The following is a 20092-nucleotide window of genomic DNA, read 5'->3' on the forward strand; positions in this document are numbered from 1 at the left end:
AGTATTTATTCCAGGTTTATTCCATGCTGAAAAAAAGAAGAAAGAGAACAACGTTTTGGCCGTGGAGCATTCTTCAGGTGTGAGAGAGACAAGGCAGTACACTGCCTCTACTGTACCTCTACTGTTAAATCACAGTTAATGTAAAACCTTCAAGTCATGTTCCAGGGTGTTGGCAAAATCAATTAATGCTTAACCCGTAATGTTAAATTAATGTTAAATTGTTAATTTTATAATTTAATAAATGTTAAATTAAATAGCTGCTGCTGCCTCTGCTGCAATTTCATCATTTGCCACTATGATTTTAAGACTGTTGTTCTCATTTAATCGTGTAATCACGGTCACAATTTCCAGGTCACAGATTGCTTGACCAATAGTCAATTCTTGGTAGCAGTAGGCTACTCAAATCAATCTACTCTAATACTCTAATACTCTAGTCCCACTTGCCAAGACAGCATTAAAGAAAAAAGGATAATTTTTAGAAGGGTAGAAAAATACAATAAAGCTAAAACTTTTGTAGACTAACGTTTCCTTATTATTTTAAATATCTTTAATGAATGCATTAATTAACATAACCCTACTCATGATATGTTTAACACTATTTTTTTTCCCCAAAAATACTTTTACAGTACTACACATGGCCCAGACATCAAAGACTCTTTTGACTTTAGACCATAATGCTGCATCTGCACTTAAAGAAGGCATCAACTTTGTGAGAAGTAAAGAAGATGGCAGATGTTACATCATCTACAAGGATAAGCAGTCTTTCCGGGCATGCAAGAACCAATGTAAACATCAAGGGGGAATAATTTATGAAAGACATAGAAGATTTAGCTGAAAAGTTAAGTGTTTGTGTTTTTACTGAATAAAATACTCGCCCTGAAATTGCACAACTGGTATTTTGTTTCGATTAAGACGTATCCATTTCACTTTATATTGAAAAGATTCCAGCTTTCCTGTTATACTTCAGTAAACCAGCTACAGTATGTGGTCACTAGTAACAGCTGTAATAATCAGATTTTCATGGCTGCTCAATCTGCAGCCATACTTATCCACTCCATTACACAACTCTACAGTTCTACAGCTATATGACAGAGTAATTAGTACTATTAATATTCACTGTTACTCTGTTTCTGTCCTCTCTTTACTTGTTTGCCTCATAGCATTAGAATTTCAGTTAGTTTTTGCCCAATCATTCAACTCACCTTCTGAACTAAGCTGTTGCCATTTGGATGCCTTATAATGTATACCCATTAAATACTTCTCGCACTGGTATCTAATTACTAATATTATCATTATTCATTCCTTTGGTTTCCATTTCCATTTCTTTTCTTTAAAAGAACAGTACGTTGTACCAAACACAACTGGAAGCTCAATGTCGCCACCATGAAATATGTGAACCCTCCGGACAGCTTTACACAAGAGGAACTTGGTACTGCTCATTTTCATATTTCATATTTTTGTCAGTCATCTTACAACATTGTATAGAACAGACTAGCTGAGTATCTTATGCTGTGGTGGTCTCTGAAATTTACGAAAGCGCATTGCTGGCACTAAGGGGGGAAAAAATCCTCGCCATTATCTCGTAATTACGAGGTAGTAATTCTCGCGTACTTTATGTGATAGCACAATTCTCATACAATACCTATATCGCTACGTGCAGAGTTACAGTTTTAAGCAGTGGAACTGCACGTACAACTGTTCATAACGAAACCATCATTGCTTTGATCTGTAAATTCCACAAAACCGGTCCTCGTGTTTGTAATGATTCTGTTCAGATTTGCTTTAAATTGCAAGAATTCATTATGACTAAATGCAAGCCGAAAGTAAATCCGTACAAATTCTGCAGCGCTGGACATTTATACGATCATTAAACCAAAAGTGCCAGCCAAGTTCACGGTAGCTTCTACATGCGTTCAGAGCACAACATAACAGGTTGTACATACACTGACCTAATCGTTGCTATCTATATTATGATCATGCTATCCTTATTACGAGGTTAGGGGCGAATGTTTTTTCCTTGGTGTCAGCAATGTGCTGTAGTATCTTTAGATACTACATACGCTTCATCTGGAGTATTACATATAGTTCTGGTCTCCACATTACAAAGACCTTAAAAATCTTCAGTGAAAATCTACAGCAGAGCAAACAGATTTTGAGTTAGAAAGAGACTCATAAAGGTTGATTACAATAATCAATCCAAGTTTAGTAAGCACAGGAACATAATTACAGAATTCAAACCAATCTTCAGAAGGACTTTTTTTACATAGAGAACTATCAGCAAACCGAACAGTTTATTTTAATGAGCTGTGAAGGCGTCAGGGTGTGATGTCATCACTTAGTACTTGGGAAAATGATTAGAACTAAAAATCTGAGTAATCAATCTTAGTATTTAGATTCTGTATGGTTTTTTAAAGCATACAATACATTTGTCCTCTTATGATAATTGTTGTTGTTTTTATTTTGTGTTCCGTTTAATTTTATTTTGTAAAATTGTGCCACCTGTGCTGTTACTGTTCTTGTGCAGCCGTTGAAACTAACGAAAGTGGGGGAATTCAGCTCATCGAACTGAGTCCTCCTGAACCTTGGCTGTCTGACCCTCGGACTCCAGTAGAGCTTGAATATGGAGAAGTGTTGGTGCGTTATCAATGTCGCACATCAGCAAATATTTTAGAACATGTGACATTCATATGTTGATCTTATTTTAGGTGGTAAATTTAAGAAAATGCTAAATAAAGTTGCACTAATAAATATGATTTATATTTGTCAGATATGCAGACTTATTGTCAAATATGCTCACATCTCATCTTACATACCATTAAGCCCGAGAACATCTGCTTTACTGTATGCAGACATTTGACCATACCAAAGAAAAGAAAAATTAATCTACTCAGTCTAACTCTGTAACATTTAAACTAAATGTAACCTATACAAACATCAATTCTAGCTCTATGTTTCTTTACAAAATAATGTGAAAGAAAGCATATATCTTTAACGTATAAAAATGAGAGTGTGATAAAATTAATACCTACAACTATGGTGTTCTTAAACATAAAAATCCTTTATTTTCTGAAAAAAATCTACACATTTGCAGTCACGCTAAACAGAAGCTTGCAAAACTGCTGAAATTGTACTTGTTTTTTTTTTTCAGATTACCTATCTAACACATGCATGCATGGAGCTGAAATTTGGGAGTAAGAGAATGCTGTTTGACCCCTGGCTAACAGGCCCTGCTTTTGCAAGAGGATGGTGGCTTCTGTATGAACCCCCTGCAAATTACCTAGAAACACTTTGCAATGCAGATTTAATATATATAAGCCACATGCACTCTGACCACCTCAGGTATTCTAAGAACCAGTCTATACGATGTGGATGATACAGTATTCTCAAGCCATGCTTGTCTCTGCATGTCCACATTATTTAATGTTTTTACAATGTCTTCTCTCTTTCCTCCTTATTACCATTTACTTTTGGTATAACATGGTGAAAGTACAGCAACAATAACAGACTTTTTCAGGGATCTCAGAAGATCTAGCTCAAGCTGTTTCTGGTACTAGGATGAGATACCTCCAAGGAAAACTTGTCAGTGGTATTGGTAGACAAGTAGGTGTCACTCTTTGGAATTTCCAGACTAACATCCCAGTGTATTGCCATCATTTGCATCAGATGTTAAGCTAAGGTCCTAATTACTTGGTCATTAAATAGATTTTATAGCACTGTTCATTAGAGCAGGGGTGTTAACCCTAGCGTTCTGGCTAAACTCCACTCTTGAATTGCACGGTTTAGCCAACTTAGGGTTTGCCTTCATTTCAGTTGTAAATTAAGTTCTCATTTCTCTATCAGATCTGCTGTGTAGTGCTGTAGATCCAGCTGAACTGCAGTGGTAAATGAATTGTGCCACATGTTGCATTTAAAAGCTTTAAGGAGCTCTTCGAGATCAAAATCACCATACGGTAGAAATAGAAGGTCATTCAGTTATATATCATAATCATCATGATAGCGTGATACTCTAATGCAAATAATGGTAAGCCATGTGAAAATGATTGTGTATAAGTACGGTGAAACTGTGAAAAATATCTATTCACACCATGAATTGTTTTTGTGCATTGTTGATTTTTTTTTCACTTGGTTTTACCCTGCGTAATACTCCTTTCGAAAATTTCAAATCATGATTAATCAACACACTACGCACATCACAACACGCATCAGAAGGCTTCTTGCTACGATACACTGTGGAGTTTCTGTGCTTAATTTGTGCAAATGTGCCCGGGAAATCTGTATCCTCCTCCAAAATTCAGAAATTACCCCACTTTCGCATGTCTGGTGTTTCCTGGTGAGATTAACCATTTAACATGGACGTTTATTGACAGTAATTCTTATCTCAATAATATTGACTACATCTCTGCAAACAATTCTTATTTGTTCAGTGTTACTATTAACAGAACAGGACACAGAGCCTGGCACGTTGCCACGCAGTGGGCGTGCAGACTTGAAGCTGTTTTTGTATTCCAGTGTTGCACGTTCAAACATTCAATTACTAATTTCTTAAGAAATGTGGAGTGAATTATTCTTAAAAAAGAGCACTAAAAAAACTCCTAAAATCCGGTGTAATAGTTTGAACAACATTGTATAACCCATCTATTCGTATAGAAACCAAAATATTATGAAAACAGTTTTTATTATAAAACATAATAAGAGTAATTAAAAATACAACACTTCTATCTTTGTAATCATGATGTATTTTTGTTAATATAATTACCAATGGGTTAGGAAAGTGGGAGATCAACCAGACTATGAAATCCTACGAATGCGATGACAGGTCCATTCAAGTGGAAATGTTTTAAAAATAGAGTAGAGCCTAAGAACATACAGTGTGATTCCGGTATTTTAAATTACTTACTATATATATTTGAGTTAACCTGTTTGAAAGTGCATTACAAATGATGTTGACCATTACGCGCTAAAGTACCTCAGTTTTCGCATTACTGTACCTCTGGTCTCTCACGTTCACAATAAACCCCAGCACCTCATAAATTACACATTAATTACTTCTGAGAAATCACAAGTGAAAACATACTACTTATAAATTCAACGAATTCACAAAATTATAAGGCAAGTGACAAATGTTTTTGTAGCAGATGCACTAACTTCTTATCTTTCAACAGATGATATACGTACAGTATATTACTTACAGCCACTTTGGGAAGCAATAGATCTGCTTTGATGAATACTTTGCAATGGATTCCTTCCTATTCATCTCATAGAGCTTGGAAAAGCATGTGTCTGTTCAATGGTTTCTGAAAATAAAAATGCTAGTCTAACTTTAAGCACTTGTTAAATAAAGGTTGCTTGACAGGTTGCTCTTTAGGAGACCAATTCCCTAAATATAATACAAACCTATTCCAGCTATCCCACCCTGAAGAAGCTGTCAGACAAGCGTCCTGATCTACCAATATATGTTGGAGACACCTCAAGGCCTGTGTTCTGGTATCTGGACAGAAGTGGAGTGAAGCTGACCAATATAAATGTGGTTCCTTTTGGAGTTTGGCAAAAGGTGACTTCATCTTGCTTTGCCTACCCTGTAAGGTCAAAGTGTTTGTTCTGTAAAATCAAAGTTGGCTCTTTGGCCTTGCACAGTAAGGCACAGATATTCAGCCATTACAGAGTATTGTATATTTTATGATGCCTGTCTCATCAGTAAACACTTGTTTTACCTAGAATTTAATGAGGATAGTTTAGCACATGTATCAGAAACAATTAGCAGTATAATACAGCTTTTGTCTTTTATTGTGTTACAATATGATATTACTATGTTATATCTTCTTTGAGCAAATGCAAAATATTAAAGCTAAGAGCTCTGTATGCTGCTAGAATAAAGTCATCTGATGTAGTTAATTTTCTTTGAGCTCCATATTATGTTTAAGCCATCAAAATCCAGATATAGTTTAAGAAGGTTTTCTTCTTCCATAAGTCAACTAATACAAACTTGACATAAATTCTCAGACATAAAAACCCCACACAAACTGAGTTGTCTCCGACTTCATAGGCTGATCACACAAAAATCCATTAGCCTGTCTAAACTTGAAAGATCCGTTTACCTAATCTTGCAAAATGAAATGTATTTAATACTTTAATGTTGTATTTAAAATCCATTTAGAACTTTGACACCATTTAACACCATGAAAGTTGAATTTGACAATGAATCCTTACATGTGGGTCAAACTAAAATAGATGGTTTTCTTAAGATTGCATTTTTTCCCTGAATATATTTTATATGTTTAAATCATAGGTTGATGAGAATCTGCGGTTTATGATTCTAATGGATGGCATACATCCTGAAATGGACACTTGCATTATTGTGGATTATAAAGGTATGATTTGCAAGGTCATTTTACATTAAAGTAGTTCTTTGATTACACAACCAAGGGGAGTCCCCTGAAAGCTAAAAAGCACATTTTTAAGGACCATAAAACTCCACGTTTGTAATCATACATTTTTAAGAAAAAACAGCACATAGAAAAGCCTTCCAGCCAAAAAAAAACATCGATTTGAAAATGTTTACGCAGTTTCATGAGTCATGCAATTAGTCGTGTAATCTACAAATTCTTACAAGATTACTTTTTGATAAATGATTACCAATTTTCTGATTAGTCATTATGAGAACGTGGCCTTGTGGTCATCAACAGATACACAATAAAACAATAAAGAAGGATGCAACTGAAAAGAAGGACTTGTTTCGATCTAGGTCACCTGATTCTGAACACCGTCGACTGCACGAGACCCAATGGAGGAATCTTGCCACGCAATGTGGATGTCCTCATGAGTGACTTTGCAGGAGGTGCTTCCGGATTTCCCATGACCTTCACTGGGGGAAAATACACAGGTATGAAGTGGAACTGTGTTACTGGGCATTAAAATTGCTGTTACTTGCACAGCACCTACATATTGATTCTACTGTACAACACAATAAAACGGGCTTTGGGAGGGGGCAATGTAAATACTTTGTATGTACATATTAAAAGACTTTTTGTTTCTTTCCCCCCCCCAACACCCTTGAGGATGTTTCAAACTCCTTGTCATCTTCACCATTCACAATTAAAAAGATTTAGTTCTTTTAGCTTGCCAATATGGAATATTCCCTGAATGCTCATAATATGAGGTTTTGGATTTTTTAATTTGTTGGCTTCCAAATTATGTTGTCTTGATTTGTATATACCTTTTTTCTTGTTGAACATTTAGTAGGAAAACGTAAACAGGAACAATCAAATTATTTCATTCTCCCAAACCCCTTACTTCAAGGTGTTTTCCCTCAGAATTGCCCCATTGCCAGTCTACAGTATGATGGTGATGCAGATGCTTAAGATAACCTTGGAGTCTCCCGTGGCAGGAAGCTAAATTCCCGATATACTTGAATTTACTGTCTGAGTGCCTTATGCCCTATGGCTTATTACTGTGAGGTGCCTGAAACTCTGCCATCAGATCTTGGTAGCAGACTATCTGCAGTCACCACATGCACAGTCCCTTTCAGGATGTTAAAAAAACACAGAACAAAGCTGGGGGTCTAAATTATTTCCTTTAAAACTGGTCAAAAGAAAATGTAATGTGTACTCCAATGATCTTTGTACTTACCCCAACCAGCTGTTATACATATAAGGTGTATTAAGCAGTGTATGATCTGTAAATGTGCCAATGTCTTCCTTCTAGAAGAGTACATACATGGTACACAGATGCACATTTTGGAGATTGATTACATGGCTTCAATGGTATTTTAAGGTGATGAAGGTAATCGCCTAGCACTAAATCACCTCATAAATCAGAAAGCTGGTGAAAATCAAGAAAAATGTCAAATGTAACCACTTTCAAGAGAACACTTTCATGTATCTTAATAATTTGTCTGTTGTACATAACAATATGCTTATTGTCGAGTAGCTGTAGACTCCTCCTCTAGTGATCAATGACAACCTGAAAACATAACGCTGTATCCTCATTTGTGGCCCTTCCTGTGAGTTTAACATACAACTTTCCAGCAGGAAACTGCACATTATTATGTGCAATTCCTTGTTTCTTGTGAGGTGAGAATGTTACAGTTACACCATGGTTCCCCTACTTACTCACCAAACCTAAGTAAAATAATTGCTGCAATGTGTCACGGATACTACTACAGTAGCTTGTGACTTACATGTTCAACCTCAATCCATGGCAAATGATAACCAGCATGTTCTAGGTGATTTAAACATGCACAACAGAGATGTATATTGCAGCATAGACATGAGTTACAAATGTCATTGGGATTTTATTCCAGAGAAAGAGCTCAGCTGTGTTTAGTGACCATTTTCAGATATTGGCTGGACAAAAGGACTGAGATTCCTACTATAACTTTCTTAAATATACAATAAAATTTGATAACAGTTTGCATTACATGTATGTATGAGCATTATAAACAGAACATAAATACAGAGTGATTTTTAGTGGACATTTCTTGTTATTTACTACATAGTCAGTTTGTTTTCAACTGAACATTTCCCAAGCTTTCCTGGAGTCACTGAAGTTCTTATGTTTTATACTCACTTGCAGATAAGCAGGCCTATAACCGTCATTGTCTCGCTACATAATACTTAACCTAGCCTAATGGGATTGTTCCTGATGTCTGTACCCATTTTAATAGGAAGTGCATCTGGGAAGTGAAAAAAGTACCAAAGGAAATTTAGTAATAACAGTTCTCTTTTTAATTTACTCCTCTAAACAGTTGTTCGTTCACTTCACTAAAAATTTTCTATCCAGTTGAAAAAATCTGTTTACAGCTGTCTGTTGTAGCAAACCTTTTAGTACAAGGAAAGCCTGTTCACATCTTAATGTTGCTTTTGGTATTGTTTCCAGGACAGTTCTCTCCAGACCGATAGAAAAAGGTATCTTAATTGTTTTAAAGAGTCATACGACACCTTAAGTGTACTCTGCGGTGGCTTCCTAACTTATCAAAATAACTCAGAGTTGTGCACTAACATTGTATTGGATCTGACATTTTTACAGAGGAATGGAAGGCAGAGTTTATAAAGAATGAACGAAAGAAGCTGCTAAACTACAAGGCACAGCTGGTGAAGCACTTACAGCCCAAGTTATATTGTCCATTTGCAGGATATTTTGTGGAAGCACATCCATCGGACAGGTATTTATTTTATTCCTATGTCATGTCCTATGTCACTGTACTGTATAACTTATGTAGAAAAAGGAAAACACATTATTACAGAAGTCAAGTAAAGCATATTTGACATTTCTTCATATCAGACCATCTGTGTCCATTTTGGAATTACATATCTATATGTTTGACAAGAAACAGATTTCACATTGTTCATATATTGTAGATGCTCTGTTGGATCATATATTATTTGACAATACACTTGTGATCAGTTATTCCTTATTCTCTTATACTTTTCATCTGCTCAGTTTTGGACTACAAGCACTGTACTAGGCAATACACAATACAAGCAGCCCAAACTATCCAAAAATCAAAGTGAAGATAGGAACAAATGATCACTCATCCTAAAGTTCCCTTGGGCCCCAGAGTCCAGCACTGAGCATAAAAAGTGTCTAAGTAATGTGGGAATGCTAACCCTAACCCTATCTGGGCTACCTGCTGAGCAATTCTGCAGACCATTTCTGAAGCCCTCCATTCATCAGATTTGAAAATCTTCCTCAAACCAAAAACTATGAGTCTAAAACAACCAAAACCACTGATAAAAATCAGCAAATTTAACAATCAGCAGGAAAATACGTTACCATGGTATTTAAACGAGTGTGTTTGCCACTGTAGGGTTAGGGTTTCAAGAACCATGAAATGATGTCTCCAGATGTCCTTCTAGTTGCATGTTAAATGAAACAGTTAAGAGTTTACTTAACAGATGAGGCTTTCTTACAACTTTTGATCTACTCATTCTAAGACTACAAGTACCGAAAGTGGACAAAATACTGTAATATTACCATTCACTGAATACCATTAGAGTTACGTATTAAATCACAGTATCTGATTATACATTTTTGCTATGAGTATATAGGCAGTTTGCATCTAATTGCTATTTAATATACTTTTTTACATATTCTGATGCATATTGTTTTAGTAAATAAATATGGAATGTGTTGCATTTTTAATTATTGATGTGTAGTACAAAATGCATTACAAATTGTTGCATTTGCCTACAATCTCTAAACAGATATTTATTGAAGGATTTTTTTATAGTATGAAGTCATTTCAGAACAAGCTTCAGTAATCACGGAATTAAAATACATTTATACCACAAATAAAAACAACATAAACAAGATAACAGATGGTTATACTTACCTGCTGAATATTCAATATGGGTTTTCGGTGTTCCACCTTGGCTACCTTGAAAGTATGAGGATTTACATACATACTAATGAAACGTTTCCTATACCTTTTTCCTTGAGAAGTGGTAATGTAAACTAGTAAGAATTTTGCTTTAAGATCTTGCAAAGAATGTGCAAAATTACAGGTACAATGTACTGTAATTTCACATTTTTATGATAGGGGACCCATAATAAACATGAATCTGCAGAAACACTTTTTTGGGAGTCACTATTCAGAAGCAGTTTATATATAGAAAATATGTATGTTATTATATCATCATATATAATGCAATTAATAAGATTTATAGGCTGAGAATCAAAGGAAATATCACTTAAACTGGAACAAATTCAAATTATTAGGGAATTGAGAATCTTTTTCATACAACATGTGTAATGACACTTAATTGACGAGACAACACAGGTAACATTTCTTTTTTCAGCATATAGAAATAAGATAGTATAGTATACCATAGCATGAAGTACAGATGAATGCATATGGACCATAAATAAGTGGGAGATATATGAAATAGATAAGATAAGGTTGTACAGAATGAGCTGTACATAGCTGAATTTATTTTAAATGTTAAGAAAATCATCGATTTTTAGATGTTTACATTTTCCAAAGCTTGAATCATACAAATCCTTCCTACAATTGTTTTAAGATCAGCATAAAACAGAAAAAAAAATCAGTTTTCAATACCATTCTAGGTACATAAAGGAAACAAACGTAAAAAACAGCCCTGATGAGCTCAACAGGCTTATCAGAAAACTGGACGCATCTATTAATACATGGACACCCAAACCGGGAGCAGTGCTGGATCTCTCCAGAATTCTGAAAGATTCTTCAGACAGGTGGGAATACCTCATCAACAGACTTACCTTCAGTGTTCACCTGTTTATCATCTAATCACTACACCGAGACAATAATTCCCAAATACTCAAGTGTTTAACTAATCCACTGTTCTCCTGGACAGCCCCAGTCTTGCACTGTAGGTCATGAGTACTACACACTAGAAACAGCTGTAAACTAATGAATAAAGCAAGTGATCTGTTCAATTAAGAGACATCTGAGGACTGAAGAATATTTAGCTTTCTGTCCTAAATAATCTTTAAATTGCATAATTCAGCAAATCACCCATTAGTAACTCACAATATAATTGTTCCATATCTAAAACAATGGTTTAATTGTAACCTACAAAGCCTACAGGTTCTACAGGACCTGGTTTGGAAACTACTGGTATAGATTGAATGTGGCCAATGAGTTTTTAATGGACACAAGGATGATATACTGTGGGTATGTTGAATTTTTTTTTTTGTTTTTATTACAGTAAAGCCATAATTGACCCGCCTGCTGGGACAAAGTTGTACAAGGACAGCTGGGAGTTTCAACTTTATTTGGATGAGATCAACTCTGCTATCAAAGCACAGATCTTCCAACACAAAGAGTGGATACATTTTTACTTCCAATGGGCAGGGTTTAATAACTATGATCTAGTTGTACGGGTATGTGCTTGTATCAATTCCCCATCGGCAGTTTAGATATGCTGTAAATATATTTTGGGTCAATAGCAACAGACTTGCAGATTTAATACAGAGCTGCATAGTAAACACTGCATCATCCCCAGCTACTGTATATACAGATTTCAGTTTGTTGCAATTAGCCCTTAGTGTCACAGAAGCCGTGTTGGTCTCCCATGGAGGATGATATTTATACCCTATGCGAGGCAGTAAATCCAGAAAAAGGACCATAGACAGCGTTCAGGGGAGACACACAGGGTTTATTGGTGCTCACAGTGAAGTAGGGAAGTTCACGCAGAAGTGCGGGGAATATCCAAAGGCAAACATATCCAAGGAGGTTCAAAGGGGAGTCAGGAAGCAGTCCATAAGTCCATTGCTGGGAGATCCATCAGGAGACGCAGACAAACAGGAACACAGACGAGACAAGAGTCCAGGAAATACGGGGCTCCCTTCCAAGCCCCAGGCTCAGTGGGTCGAGGAGCATTAACAGGCCTGTGCCCTCAAGCCACAAACGTGGGGCGACCTGGTACTAGGCAGGCCATCAAGCTACCGTGTACCAAAGCTGGCCCCCGAAGGCAGGAAGGAGTAAACTTAAATAGGGATGCTAAAACAAGGCACACCAGGAAATAATGCAGATACCCTGTAATAACCTAAAGACTAACATGAGGAGGTTGAAGAGCCCTCTGTAGGAGAGGATGGTGACCGTAACACTTAGAAGTTAAATCAAGGAATGTAATGCTGGAATTGCAAACTTTGTCTTTGTCATATCCCACTTAGATATTACACACAATCCTAGTCACCATATTGCAAGAAATGTGCAAACAATAGAAGCAAATGTCCAAACAACGGAAGAATAGTAACCAAAACAGAGTCAGGTTTCTACAGCTAAAGCGAAAATACAGTATTTCCAGATCAATAACAAACCATCAGCTGTACAAAACACTATAAATAACATCCAAATGTTACCATAAGTTTCTTCATTCTTATATATATTATATCAAAATAAGTTGAAAAAGTATTATTTTTTTCTCTTTAGAAAGCAATGATACCAAAGTTATTTTATTTTTGCCTCCTGGCTTTGGTCTTTCAGGTGAGCCTCTATTGAATGAACACTTAATGAAAAGGGCTTTAGGGTTGTTTTTTTTCCCCAAATGTCTATTTTTTGTAAGATACCAAGGTGCTAACAATCACAAAATTGTTTCAGGTGATCGAAACAGATGAGGATTTTAATGCTTTGCCCGATGGATACGACTTCTATGTAGATTTCCTAGACCTCTCTTTCCCCAGCAGAAGGCCTGAACGAGAGCACCCTTATGAGGAGGTAGGCATTAGAGAAGCAAAGATTTTAAAAGTGTCTGTTATCATTTCCATGGCTGTCAGTGAATGTTTCTAATGACTGAACAAACAATTCTTCTATATTGTGCTTTACTACTGTGAAGTCATAAAACTGAATCTTTATATAGTTATTTACCCATGAATACAACAGGAAGAAAGCAACTTCAACAGATCGAGAGATCAGAGTTTAACCATAGATTAACAACTAATTCTGTTGCACGCAAAAATGTACTGTATAAAATATTATACAAAACGTTTACCTTTTTACAGTCATACAGAAAATAATCAAAGACTATAATGACAAATACTTTGTGAATTTTAGAACTCCTCTTTTCTTGTATGCATTGCTTTCTTGCATGTAGCAAACAATTGCTCCTCATCACCACCATTGACCACAGCAGATTTGTTTCTCATGCTCTAAAACTCATAGATGTTTGCTAGCTATTCATCATGTGCACAGCTGCCAGATATGCTCAGTAATGTTGTGCCAAAAGGTTTCTTTTGACAGCAAACTCCAAATGTACGTAGCAAGGTTTAGAAATAGCATGCTTTCTTACTCATACAAGGATGTATCTTTTCTATATATCAAAGGCATAATATAACACGTGGCCTTTATCGCTTCATACTTCTTATTATATCATTTTATTCTGGTCCTGCATATTCTTTGTGGATAGGTGTAGTCCTGTGATAAAGGGATAAACTTGCTGTTGAGCTGACGAGGCTTGTTAGCAGCACCCGTTAAAATTCTGACCTTGGAGACTCATCAGAACTCAGAGATTAAGTAAGGTCAGCAGAAAGACTGAAGATCTAAGGAAAACCAGGTTACTGAAGTAGAAGTTGCTGGTGACCAGTAGGGGGTGCTCTCTGTAAGCGTCTGTTGGCTAGTCTCCCCCATGTCCTCACCACTACACAAATCAGAGGTAAAAAACTCAAAGGATGCAGAAAAAGCAACATTTTGAAATCAGATATTAAAATATCATAGACAACCCTCTTCTTTTAAACAAATATCTCCAAATAAAATATAGAAGTTTACATAAAATGTCCTATAATCTAGGCTGAGTAAAGCTAGAAGGGGAAATTGAGGCATAATGACCCACTGTCTTTGAATATCTCTATTGACATTGTTTCAACCAGAAAGTAATAATAATAATAATAATAAAAAACTTTATTTTATATAGCACCTTTAAAGGTGGCTTCTCAAAGCGCTTTACAGGATGACAATAACAATAAATAAGAAGAATACAACAATAAATAAGAAGAATACACAAGATAAGACACAATTACAACAATACAACAATAACAATAGAGGAGACCGTGGAAGGTGGTACTAAGAAGAGCAGAGGGGTGAAGAATGGGACCAGTTAAGAAAAGGCTTTTCTGAAGAAGAAGGTTTTGAGTCTGGATTTGAAGGAGTTTAGAGAAGGTGACTCTCTGATATCCTTGGGCAAAGAGTTCCAGAGCTTGGTGGCGTAACAGGAGAAGGCCCTGTCACCCATACAATGTCGACGGGCTTGGGGGACAGTAAGGAGGGCAGAATTTGAAGAGCGGAGGTTGTAACGTTAGTAAAGTTAAACGTTAAAGTTTAACTTTAAAGTAACGTTAAAGTTAATCTTTATAAGCAAATCCCAAGACAACATTGTTACCATCACACTCCATTTCACAAGCACCCGATTAAAGTCGGATCATCTGTGCGTTTTTCAGTATTGACACTCACCACTCACGCCGGTTTCTTCGAAGTGGGAAAAAAATCAATAAATACGTTAGCTCCAACAATATTCACACAGGTTAGCCACTTCAGGACTACTGTTTCAGTCTGCTTGCCCTGGTGGAAAGAAAACATTGTACACCATATGGGTCATTAATCAGTTCCAGCTGAAGACACCAGTTCCATAATTAACAACATTTCAAATCATTTCAATCAATTTAAACCGTGTCTGTGTCACGTGAAACTTACATGTCCTATATTGCAGGGACATTATGGCATACTTGAACTGTAAGGATACACCATAAAAGAAGAACGGAGAAGTCTAATAAATACAACTGCAGTTTCATCACATCATGAATTCCTCCCCTTCGTAACTGTAGCTCGTATTTTAGCTTTGCAATTAAAAACAAATATTACTTCATGTTAATTACTTGATTGAAGCCAGGCGTATTTAGTTATACACACCTTAACAAATAATGCCTATTAAAATTCAAACTTTTTAGTTGTAATATGTGCCAGACCCTATCATTAAACAGGTGGTCCTAAGAGTCTGCATACACAAAAACTCACAACGGCTACAAAATAAAGTCCAGGAAGCTTTATCCTAGGGCTTTTTCAAGTAAAAAAAAAACCACAACACTCAACAAAAATACACCCTTCCTTCCAAGTGTAAGCGCACGCATTTAAGAATATGAAACCTTTCGCCAAAAAGTAAATAATTAATTCTCCATGTAGCCTATTACAAAGATTAAAGGCAATATAGCGGCATCCTGGGGTAGTTCCGCTATAGCTACAGCTCCCACGGAGCCAAGTGTAAACAAAATCTCTGTGGGAAAATCACTCGTATTTTAGAAATTACAGGTCACTTCGACTCTCACACAATTTTCTCTGTACTCTGCCACTGCTGGGGTTCCTAATTGTGCATGACCATCTTGTGATTATAAAACAATGACATAAAAAGATTGATCGGCCACTTGGAAAGTTTATAAAGCATTCTACTCACCCATTTAAGTATTTAAAACAAATACGAACGAGAAAAATCGATTGAATTAAATTTTTGAAAAATTAGTTTGACATACTCAGTATAAAGTCTTAGAAGAGCTCGTCGCTCATGTACGCAAACTCCAAACAAAAGATTTTACTGCGTATTTTAGACAGGTCCGATTTGCCTCTGAATTGACTATTCCTTTCTAATTACAGCTTTATTTCCCGGTTCACAATGTTATTTACTGTAATAGATCGTTATTATATTGATTTCTGTATGCATACCTTAGAAGCCTCCCGTATGCGTGAAAGATAAGGCTTCTTCACAAAATGACCTTAACATTAAATAATTAAAGATTTCTAATCATCTGAAGCAGGGGTTCCCAACCGGGGGGTCGTGAGATTGTGATGGAAACGTCAATGTCAAATTAAATAGTCCTATTAATAAATAACAATGTAATAATAAGAAAAACAACAGTAGTAATATTAACATTTTACAAAGAAGATAAGCATGTTAAGATGGTTGGTGTAGCATTTATCTACATTTACTGAATAGTTTGATTTAGTTAAAATCTCAAGGGGGTGCTTGAGGCAAATAATTTAGGTTGAAGGGGTTCAGCTGACAGAAAAGGTTGCGAACCCCTGATCTAAAGGAATATCTAATTGGAAAGAAAGCAGAATAGGCAAGAAAAACAAACTGCAGTACCTAAAAGACAGCCACTAGAGGTCATTATTGGCTGATTTCTGACATGGTTAATAATTTACCTTGGAGGTGTATTTCGTCCCCGGGGCACATTTTCATGTGGGAATTTTAATTTCACTAGTTTGCTCATCTCAGCAGTATGCATTCCTCCTCAGAATATGGTTGTTGTTCCTCAAACAGATCACACCTGCCACAGCAAAGGAGACATACTGTTTCATTGGCAGTAGCTCTTGACTGTTTAAAACATTCATGAGTGATTGAACTCGCAAACAGAATGAAGGAGAAAAATCCATGGACTGACCTTAGTCACAGAAAGTGTTTTTATCTTTCACAGAATTTCATATTTTGTGAATCTTGACTAAGGCAAAATGAATGGTGTTTTAATCAGAATGGTGGAAGAAAACTAGATCTAATTTTAAAAGTAGATCTTTGATTAAAACCACTCGTTAAAGATGCTGTTTCTGGGAAATCCAGTTCCCAGTAACATAGCTAAATATGTGAAGGTCTGAGGCCACACCACCACCATACAATATAGTTCACAACATTAAATTCTGCTCATCCAATAATTATAAGGAGGTTCACCAGCTTTTAATAGTAAAATAATCTTGAAATATAGTCACAGTTATAGTAACGCTGTCTTGATTTTCTGCCCTAATACAAAGATTTTTTAATGCGAAGGGTAGTAACAGAGATCTTAGTGTGTAATGAGTCTTTTATAGACTCTTTTTATTATGGCTTAGGAGTTCCGAAATTTGAGATGGATATTAATATCTGGGTGGATATTAATACCTGGGTGCAAACTGTTCATGCTACACATATAGTGGAAATCATAACAATATCCTATGGAATCATTTTAAGATATTCCAGTCACTAAAGATGCAGAACATACAGGAAGGGGTTTTTGGAAAAATCCTGTCTTCCTGTCTTGTTTTTTAACAGCAAAAAAAAAATCTAAGCTAAAAACTCTAAGCAAACAAAGACTTTATTAAGGTGTGTGATCACACTCCACAGTAGATCATAATGACCCCTCCCAGTACTCACACCTGTTGTGAATTGCCGTCACTCAATGAGCATATCTTTTGTAACTCTTTCAGATAAAGAACAGAGCAGGAGTCATGCGCCATGTGGTTAAAAATGGACTGTTATGGGATGATCTTTACATTGGCTTCCAGAACAGACTCAGCCGAGACCCAGACATTTATCACCACAGGTCTGTAGAACCACATTCTACCAGCCAGCTAGAAATCTTTTTCAACAGTAAAACACACTGCATTCTTCCAAAATGTGCCTAAGAATGTTTGTGTTTCATCTGCTTTCTCGGAGCTTTACTGTGTTTTCCCCGTCTTCCTACGTTTATCAGAACGAAATTCATTGCTATTGGAAGTGATTCTTTTGGCTGTATTTAAAAACTGCATTCAAAAAGTAAAAATAATGTTAGTCACATTTAGAAACTGATATCTTGTACTAAAAATCCATGTCTAGTAGTATAGAATGTAGGGAATTTTAGACTCCTGAACATATCATCACTGGATTTGCGTCCAGCAAAAATACTGCATTTTAACTGACTTTGAATCCCTTTAGTGGTTTTCTCTGCTGCTTTCCAGCTGTGCCAGTGCTGTTCCAGTTCTTTTTTCTTCTTCCTGGGTCAAACGTTCACCTTCCTGTGTTCTGGGTATCTTTTTTGATTGGTGGAGGATTCTTTCCCGATGAGAAAAACAAAATGTTTTGTTGGTGCTATGTTCTATCCCATGTACAGGTTTTGGAACCACTTCCAGACAAATCTACCCTTGACCCCTCCAGACTGGGATCTGTTCCTGCAGCAGGTGAACAGGGGAAAGGAGAACAACAACGAAAACTGAAGCTGCTGACAGTTGAAGAACCGTACTTTTATTTAACATTGTGCTGTATACCAGCTTTAACCGTTACACAGACAACACATGATCTGTGTGTGTTGTTGAACTAATTTCTTACTAATTACTGCTGGGACTTTTGGAATCACATTTGAAATCTGATATTTATTTAGGTTAAATACAATGTACTCTATTGTATGATTCATGAATTCTGCTGCCTGCTAGAGATTTTATCCTAATCATAGACTGTAATCATAGTGTTATCTCCAGGAATGATGTTAGAACTTAAATGTTTCTGGTTAATTGTATGGGGAAATACTTGACATTATTTAAATGTACTTTTGTATTATCATCTTTACAATGAAGGGGTCAACTTAACTTTAAGATATTTGTAGTTACTACAGTAATTAACTTACTTACAGATAAGCACAACTGTAATAGCACACAATAGCCTTATGACATATAGATTCATTTATATTATTTCTAAGGGTTCTGCAAAACCATTTAACCACAATGCTGGTTGTTTACAACTTAACTAAGAATGATTGAAATATGGATTAGCCATATTTTTATGGACCTTGATTTTTTTTTCAAAAGGGCTATTCATATTTTAAGTGGCCCTTAAAATTGTAGAGGTAAAATATTAAAATCTGACAATTTTATTTAAGGGGTAGTGAGAAAAAGTTTGTGTCTCTCTTCACCGTTTTAAAGATACTGTTGCTGTTAGACAACTGTACAATGACAATGTTTTTAAAGAAAGATATGATCCATTAAAAAACAAATTGTTTGCTTTTATCGAATTTTGATAGTTATGCACAGAGATCATCTTTGTGCAAGGAACAACTGGTGATTAATGATAAGTTAACTTTTTGTAGTAGCAGTATTTAAAATGGTGAATAAAAACACTTCATAAAAATAAAATGAAAATGAAAAACAAAAAATAAAATACACAAAATATTTATTCATTTTTAGACAGAAAAAGCAAAAGCTTTCTACCAAAATTAAACTACTTGCTCCTCCATTTTTGCTCTTGAAAAATGGAGTATCTGTTGTTACAGACCACTAGGGGGGGATATGAAGATATATATAGCGGCCAGAAATCATCAGGTAGAAGCTCTTAATAAAAGTATTTTTATTAGCTTAATCATTCCATTTATTCAGTATGACATAAATCAAAGGAAAGCATCATAGACTATTTAATTTTACCATGCTAAATACCATGTTTTTAGCATTTCAGCTATTTAAAATAATTTTAAAAAATTAAAAAAAACAATGAACACTAATATTATTTAAAATCTATTTTATAACTTTATAGATTATTTTTCATTATTTGATTTAAAATCATATGTATTCTATCTTAAAGTTTCTTAGTTATTAAGATATCATGGGTTTGTTAGCACTAGAAACATTTTGCACCTCAAAGCTTTGTGAATCTACAAGTACATGAAATCAGGAATGTTTTATACGGTTTTATCTGTTTTAAAAGCAAATTCTGATTCATAAAATTTTATACAATGAGTCTAATAGATATGTAATTTCTGCAATAACCTGACAATAAAAGGTGAAGATTTCATGGAGGCATGCATTAATGTCATTAATTGCATCCTTAAATACCATCAAGCTCACATGCAACAATACAAC

The 20092-nt window shown here is 35.6% G+C and overlaps 1 protein-coding gene across 1 annotated transcript; it reads left to right on the forward strand.

Annotated features, from left to right (window-relative positions):
- The first annotated feature begins 631 nt into the window (after positions 1-631).
- On the forward strand, positions 632-18460 carry cmah (cytidine monophospho-N-acetylneuraminic acid hydroxylase). The gene is given in 14 exon segments (XM_088922314.1): positions 632-805; positions 807-838; positions 1338-1429; positions 2525-2634; positions 3149-3339; positions 5404-5551; positions 6287-6368; positions 6743-6880; positions 9025-9160; positions 11065-11208; positions 11685-11859; positions 13079-13195; positions 17696-17811; positions 18358-18460. Coding segments are annotated over 14 exon segments (1755 nt in total). The 5' UTR covers positions 632-634.
- The last annotated feature ends 1632 nt before the right edge of the window (positions 18461-20092 follow it).

The sequence above is a fragment of the Atractosteus spatula genome, chromosome 7 (assembly GCF_055471065.1).
Source record: "Atractosteus spatula isolate fAtrSpa1 chromosome 7, fAtrSpa1.hap1, whole genome shotgun sequence".
Lineage (NCBI taxonomy): Eukaryota > Metazoa > Chordata > Actinopteri > Semionotiformes > Lepisosteidae > Atractosteus > Atractosteus spatula.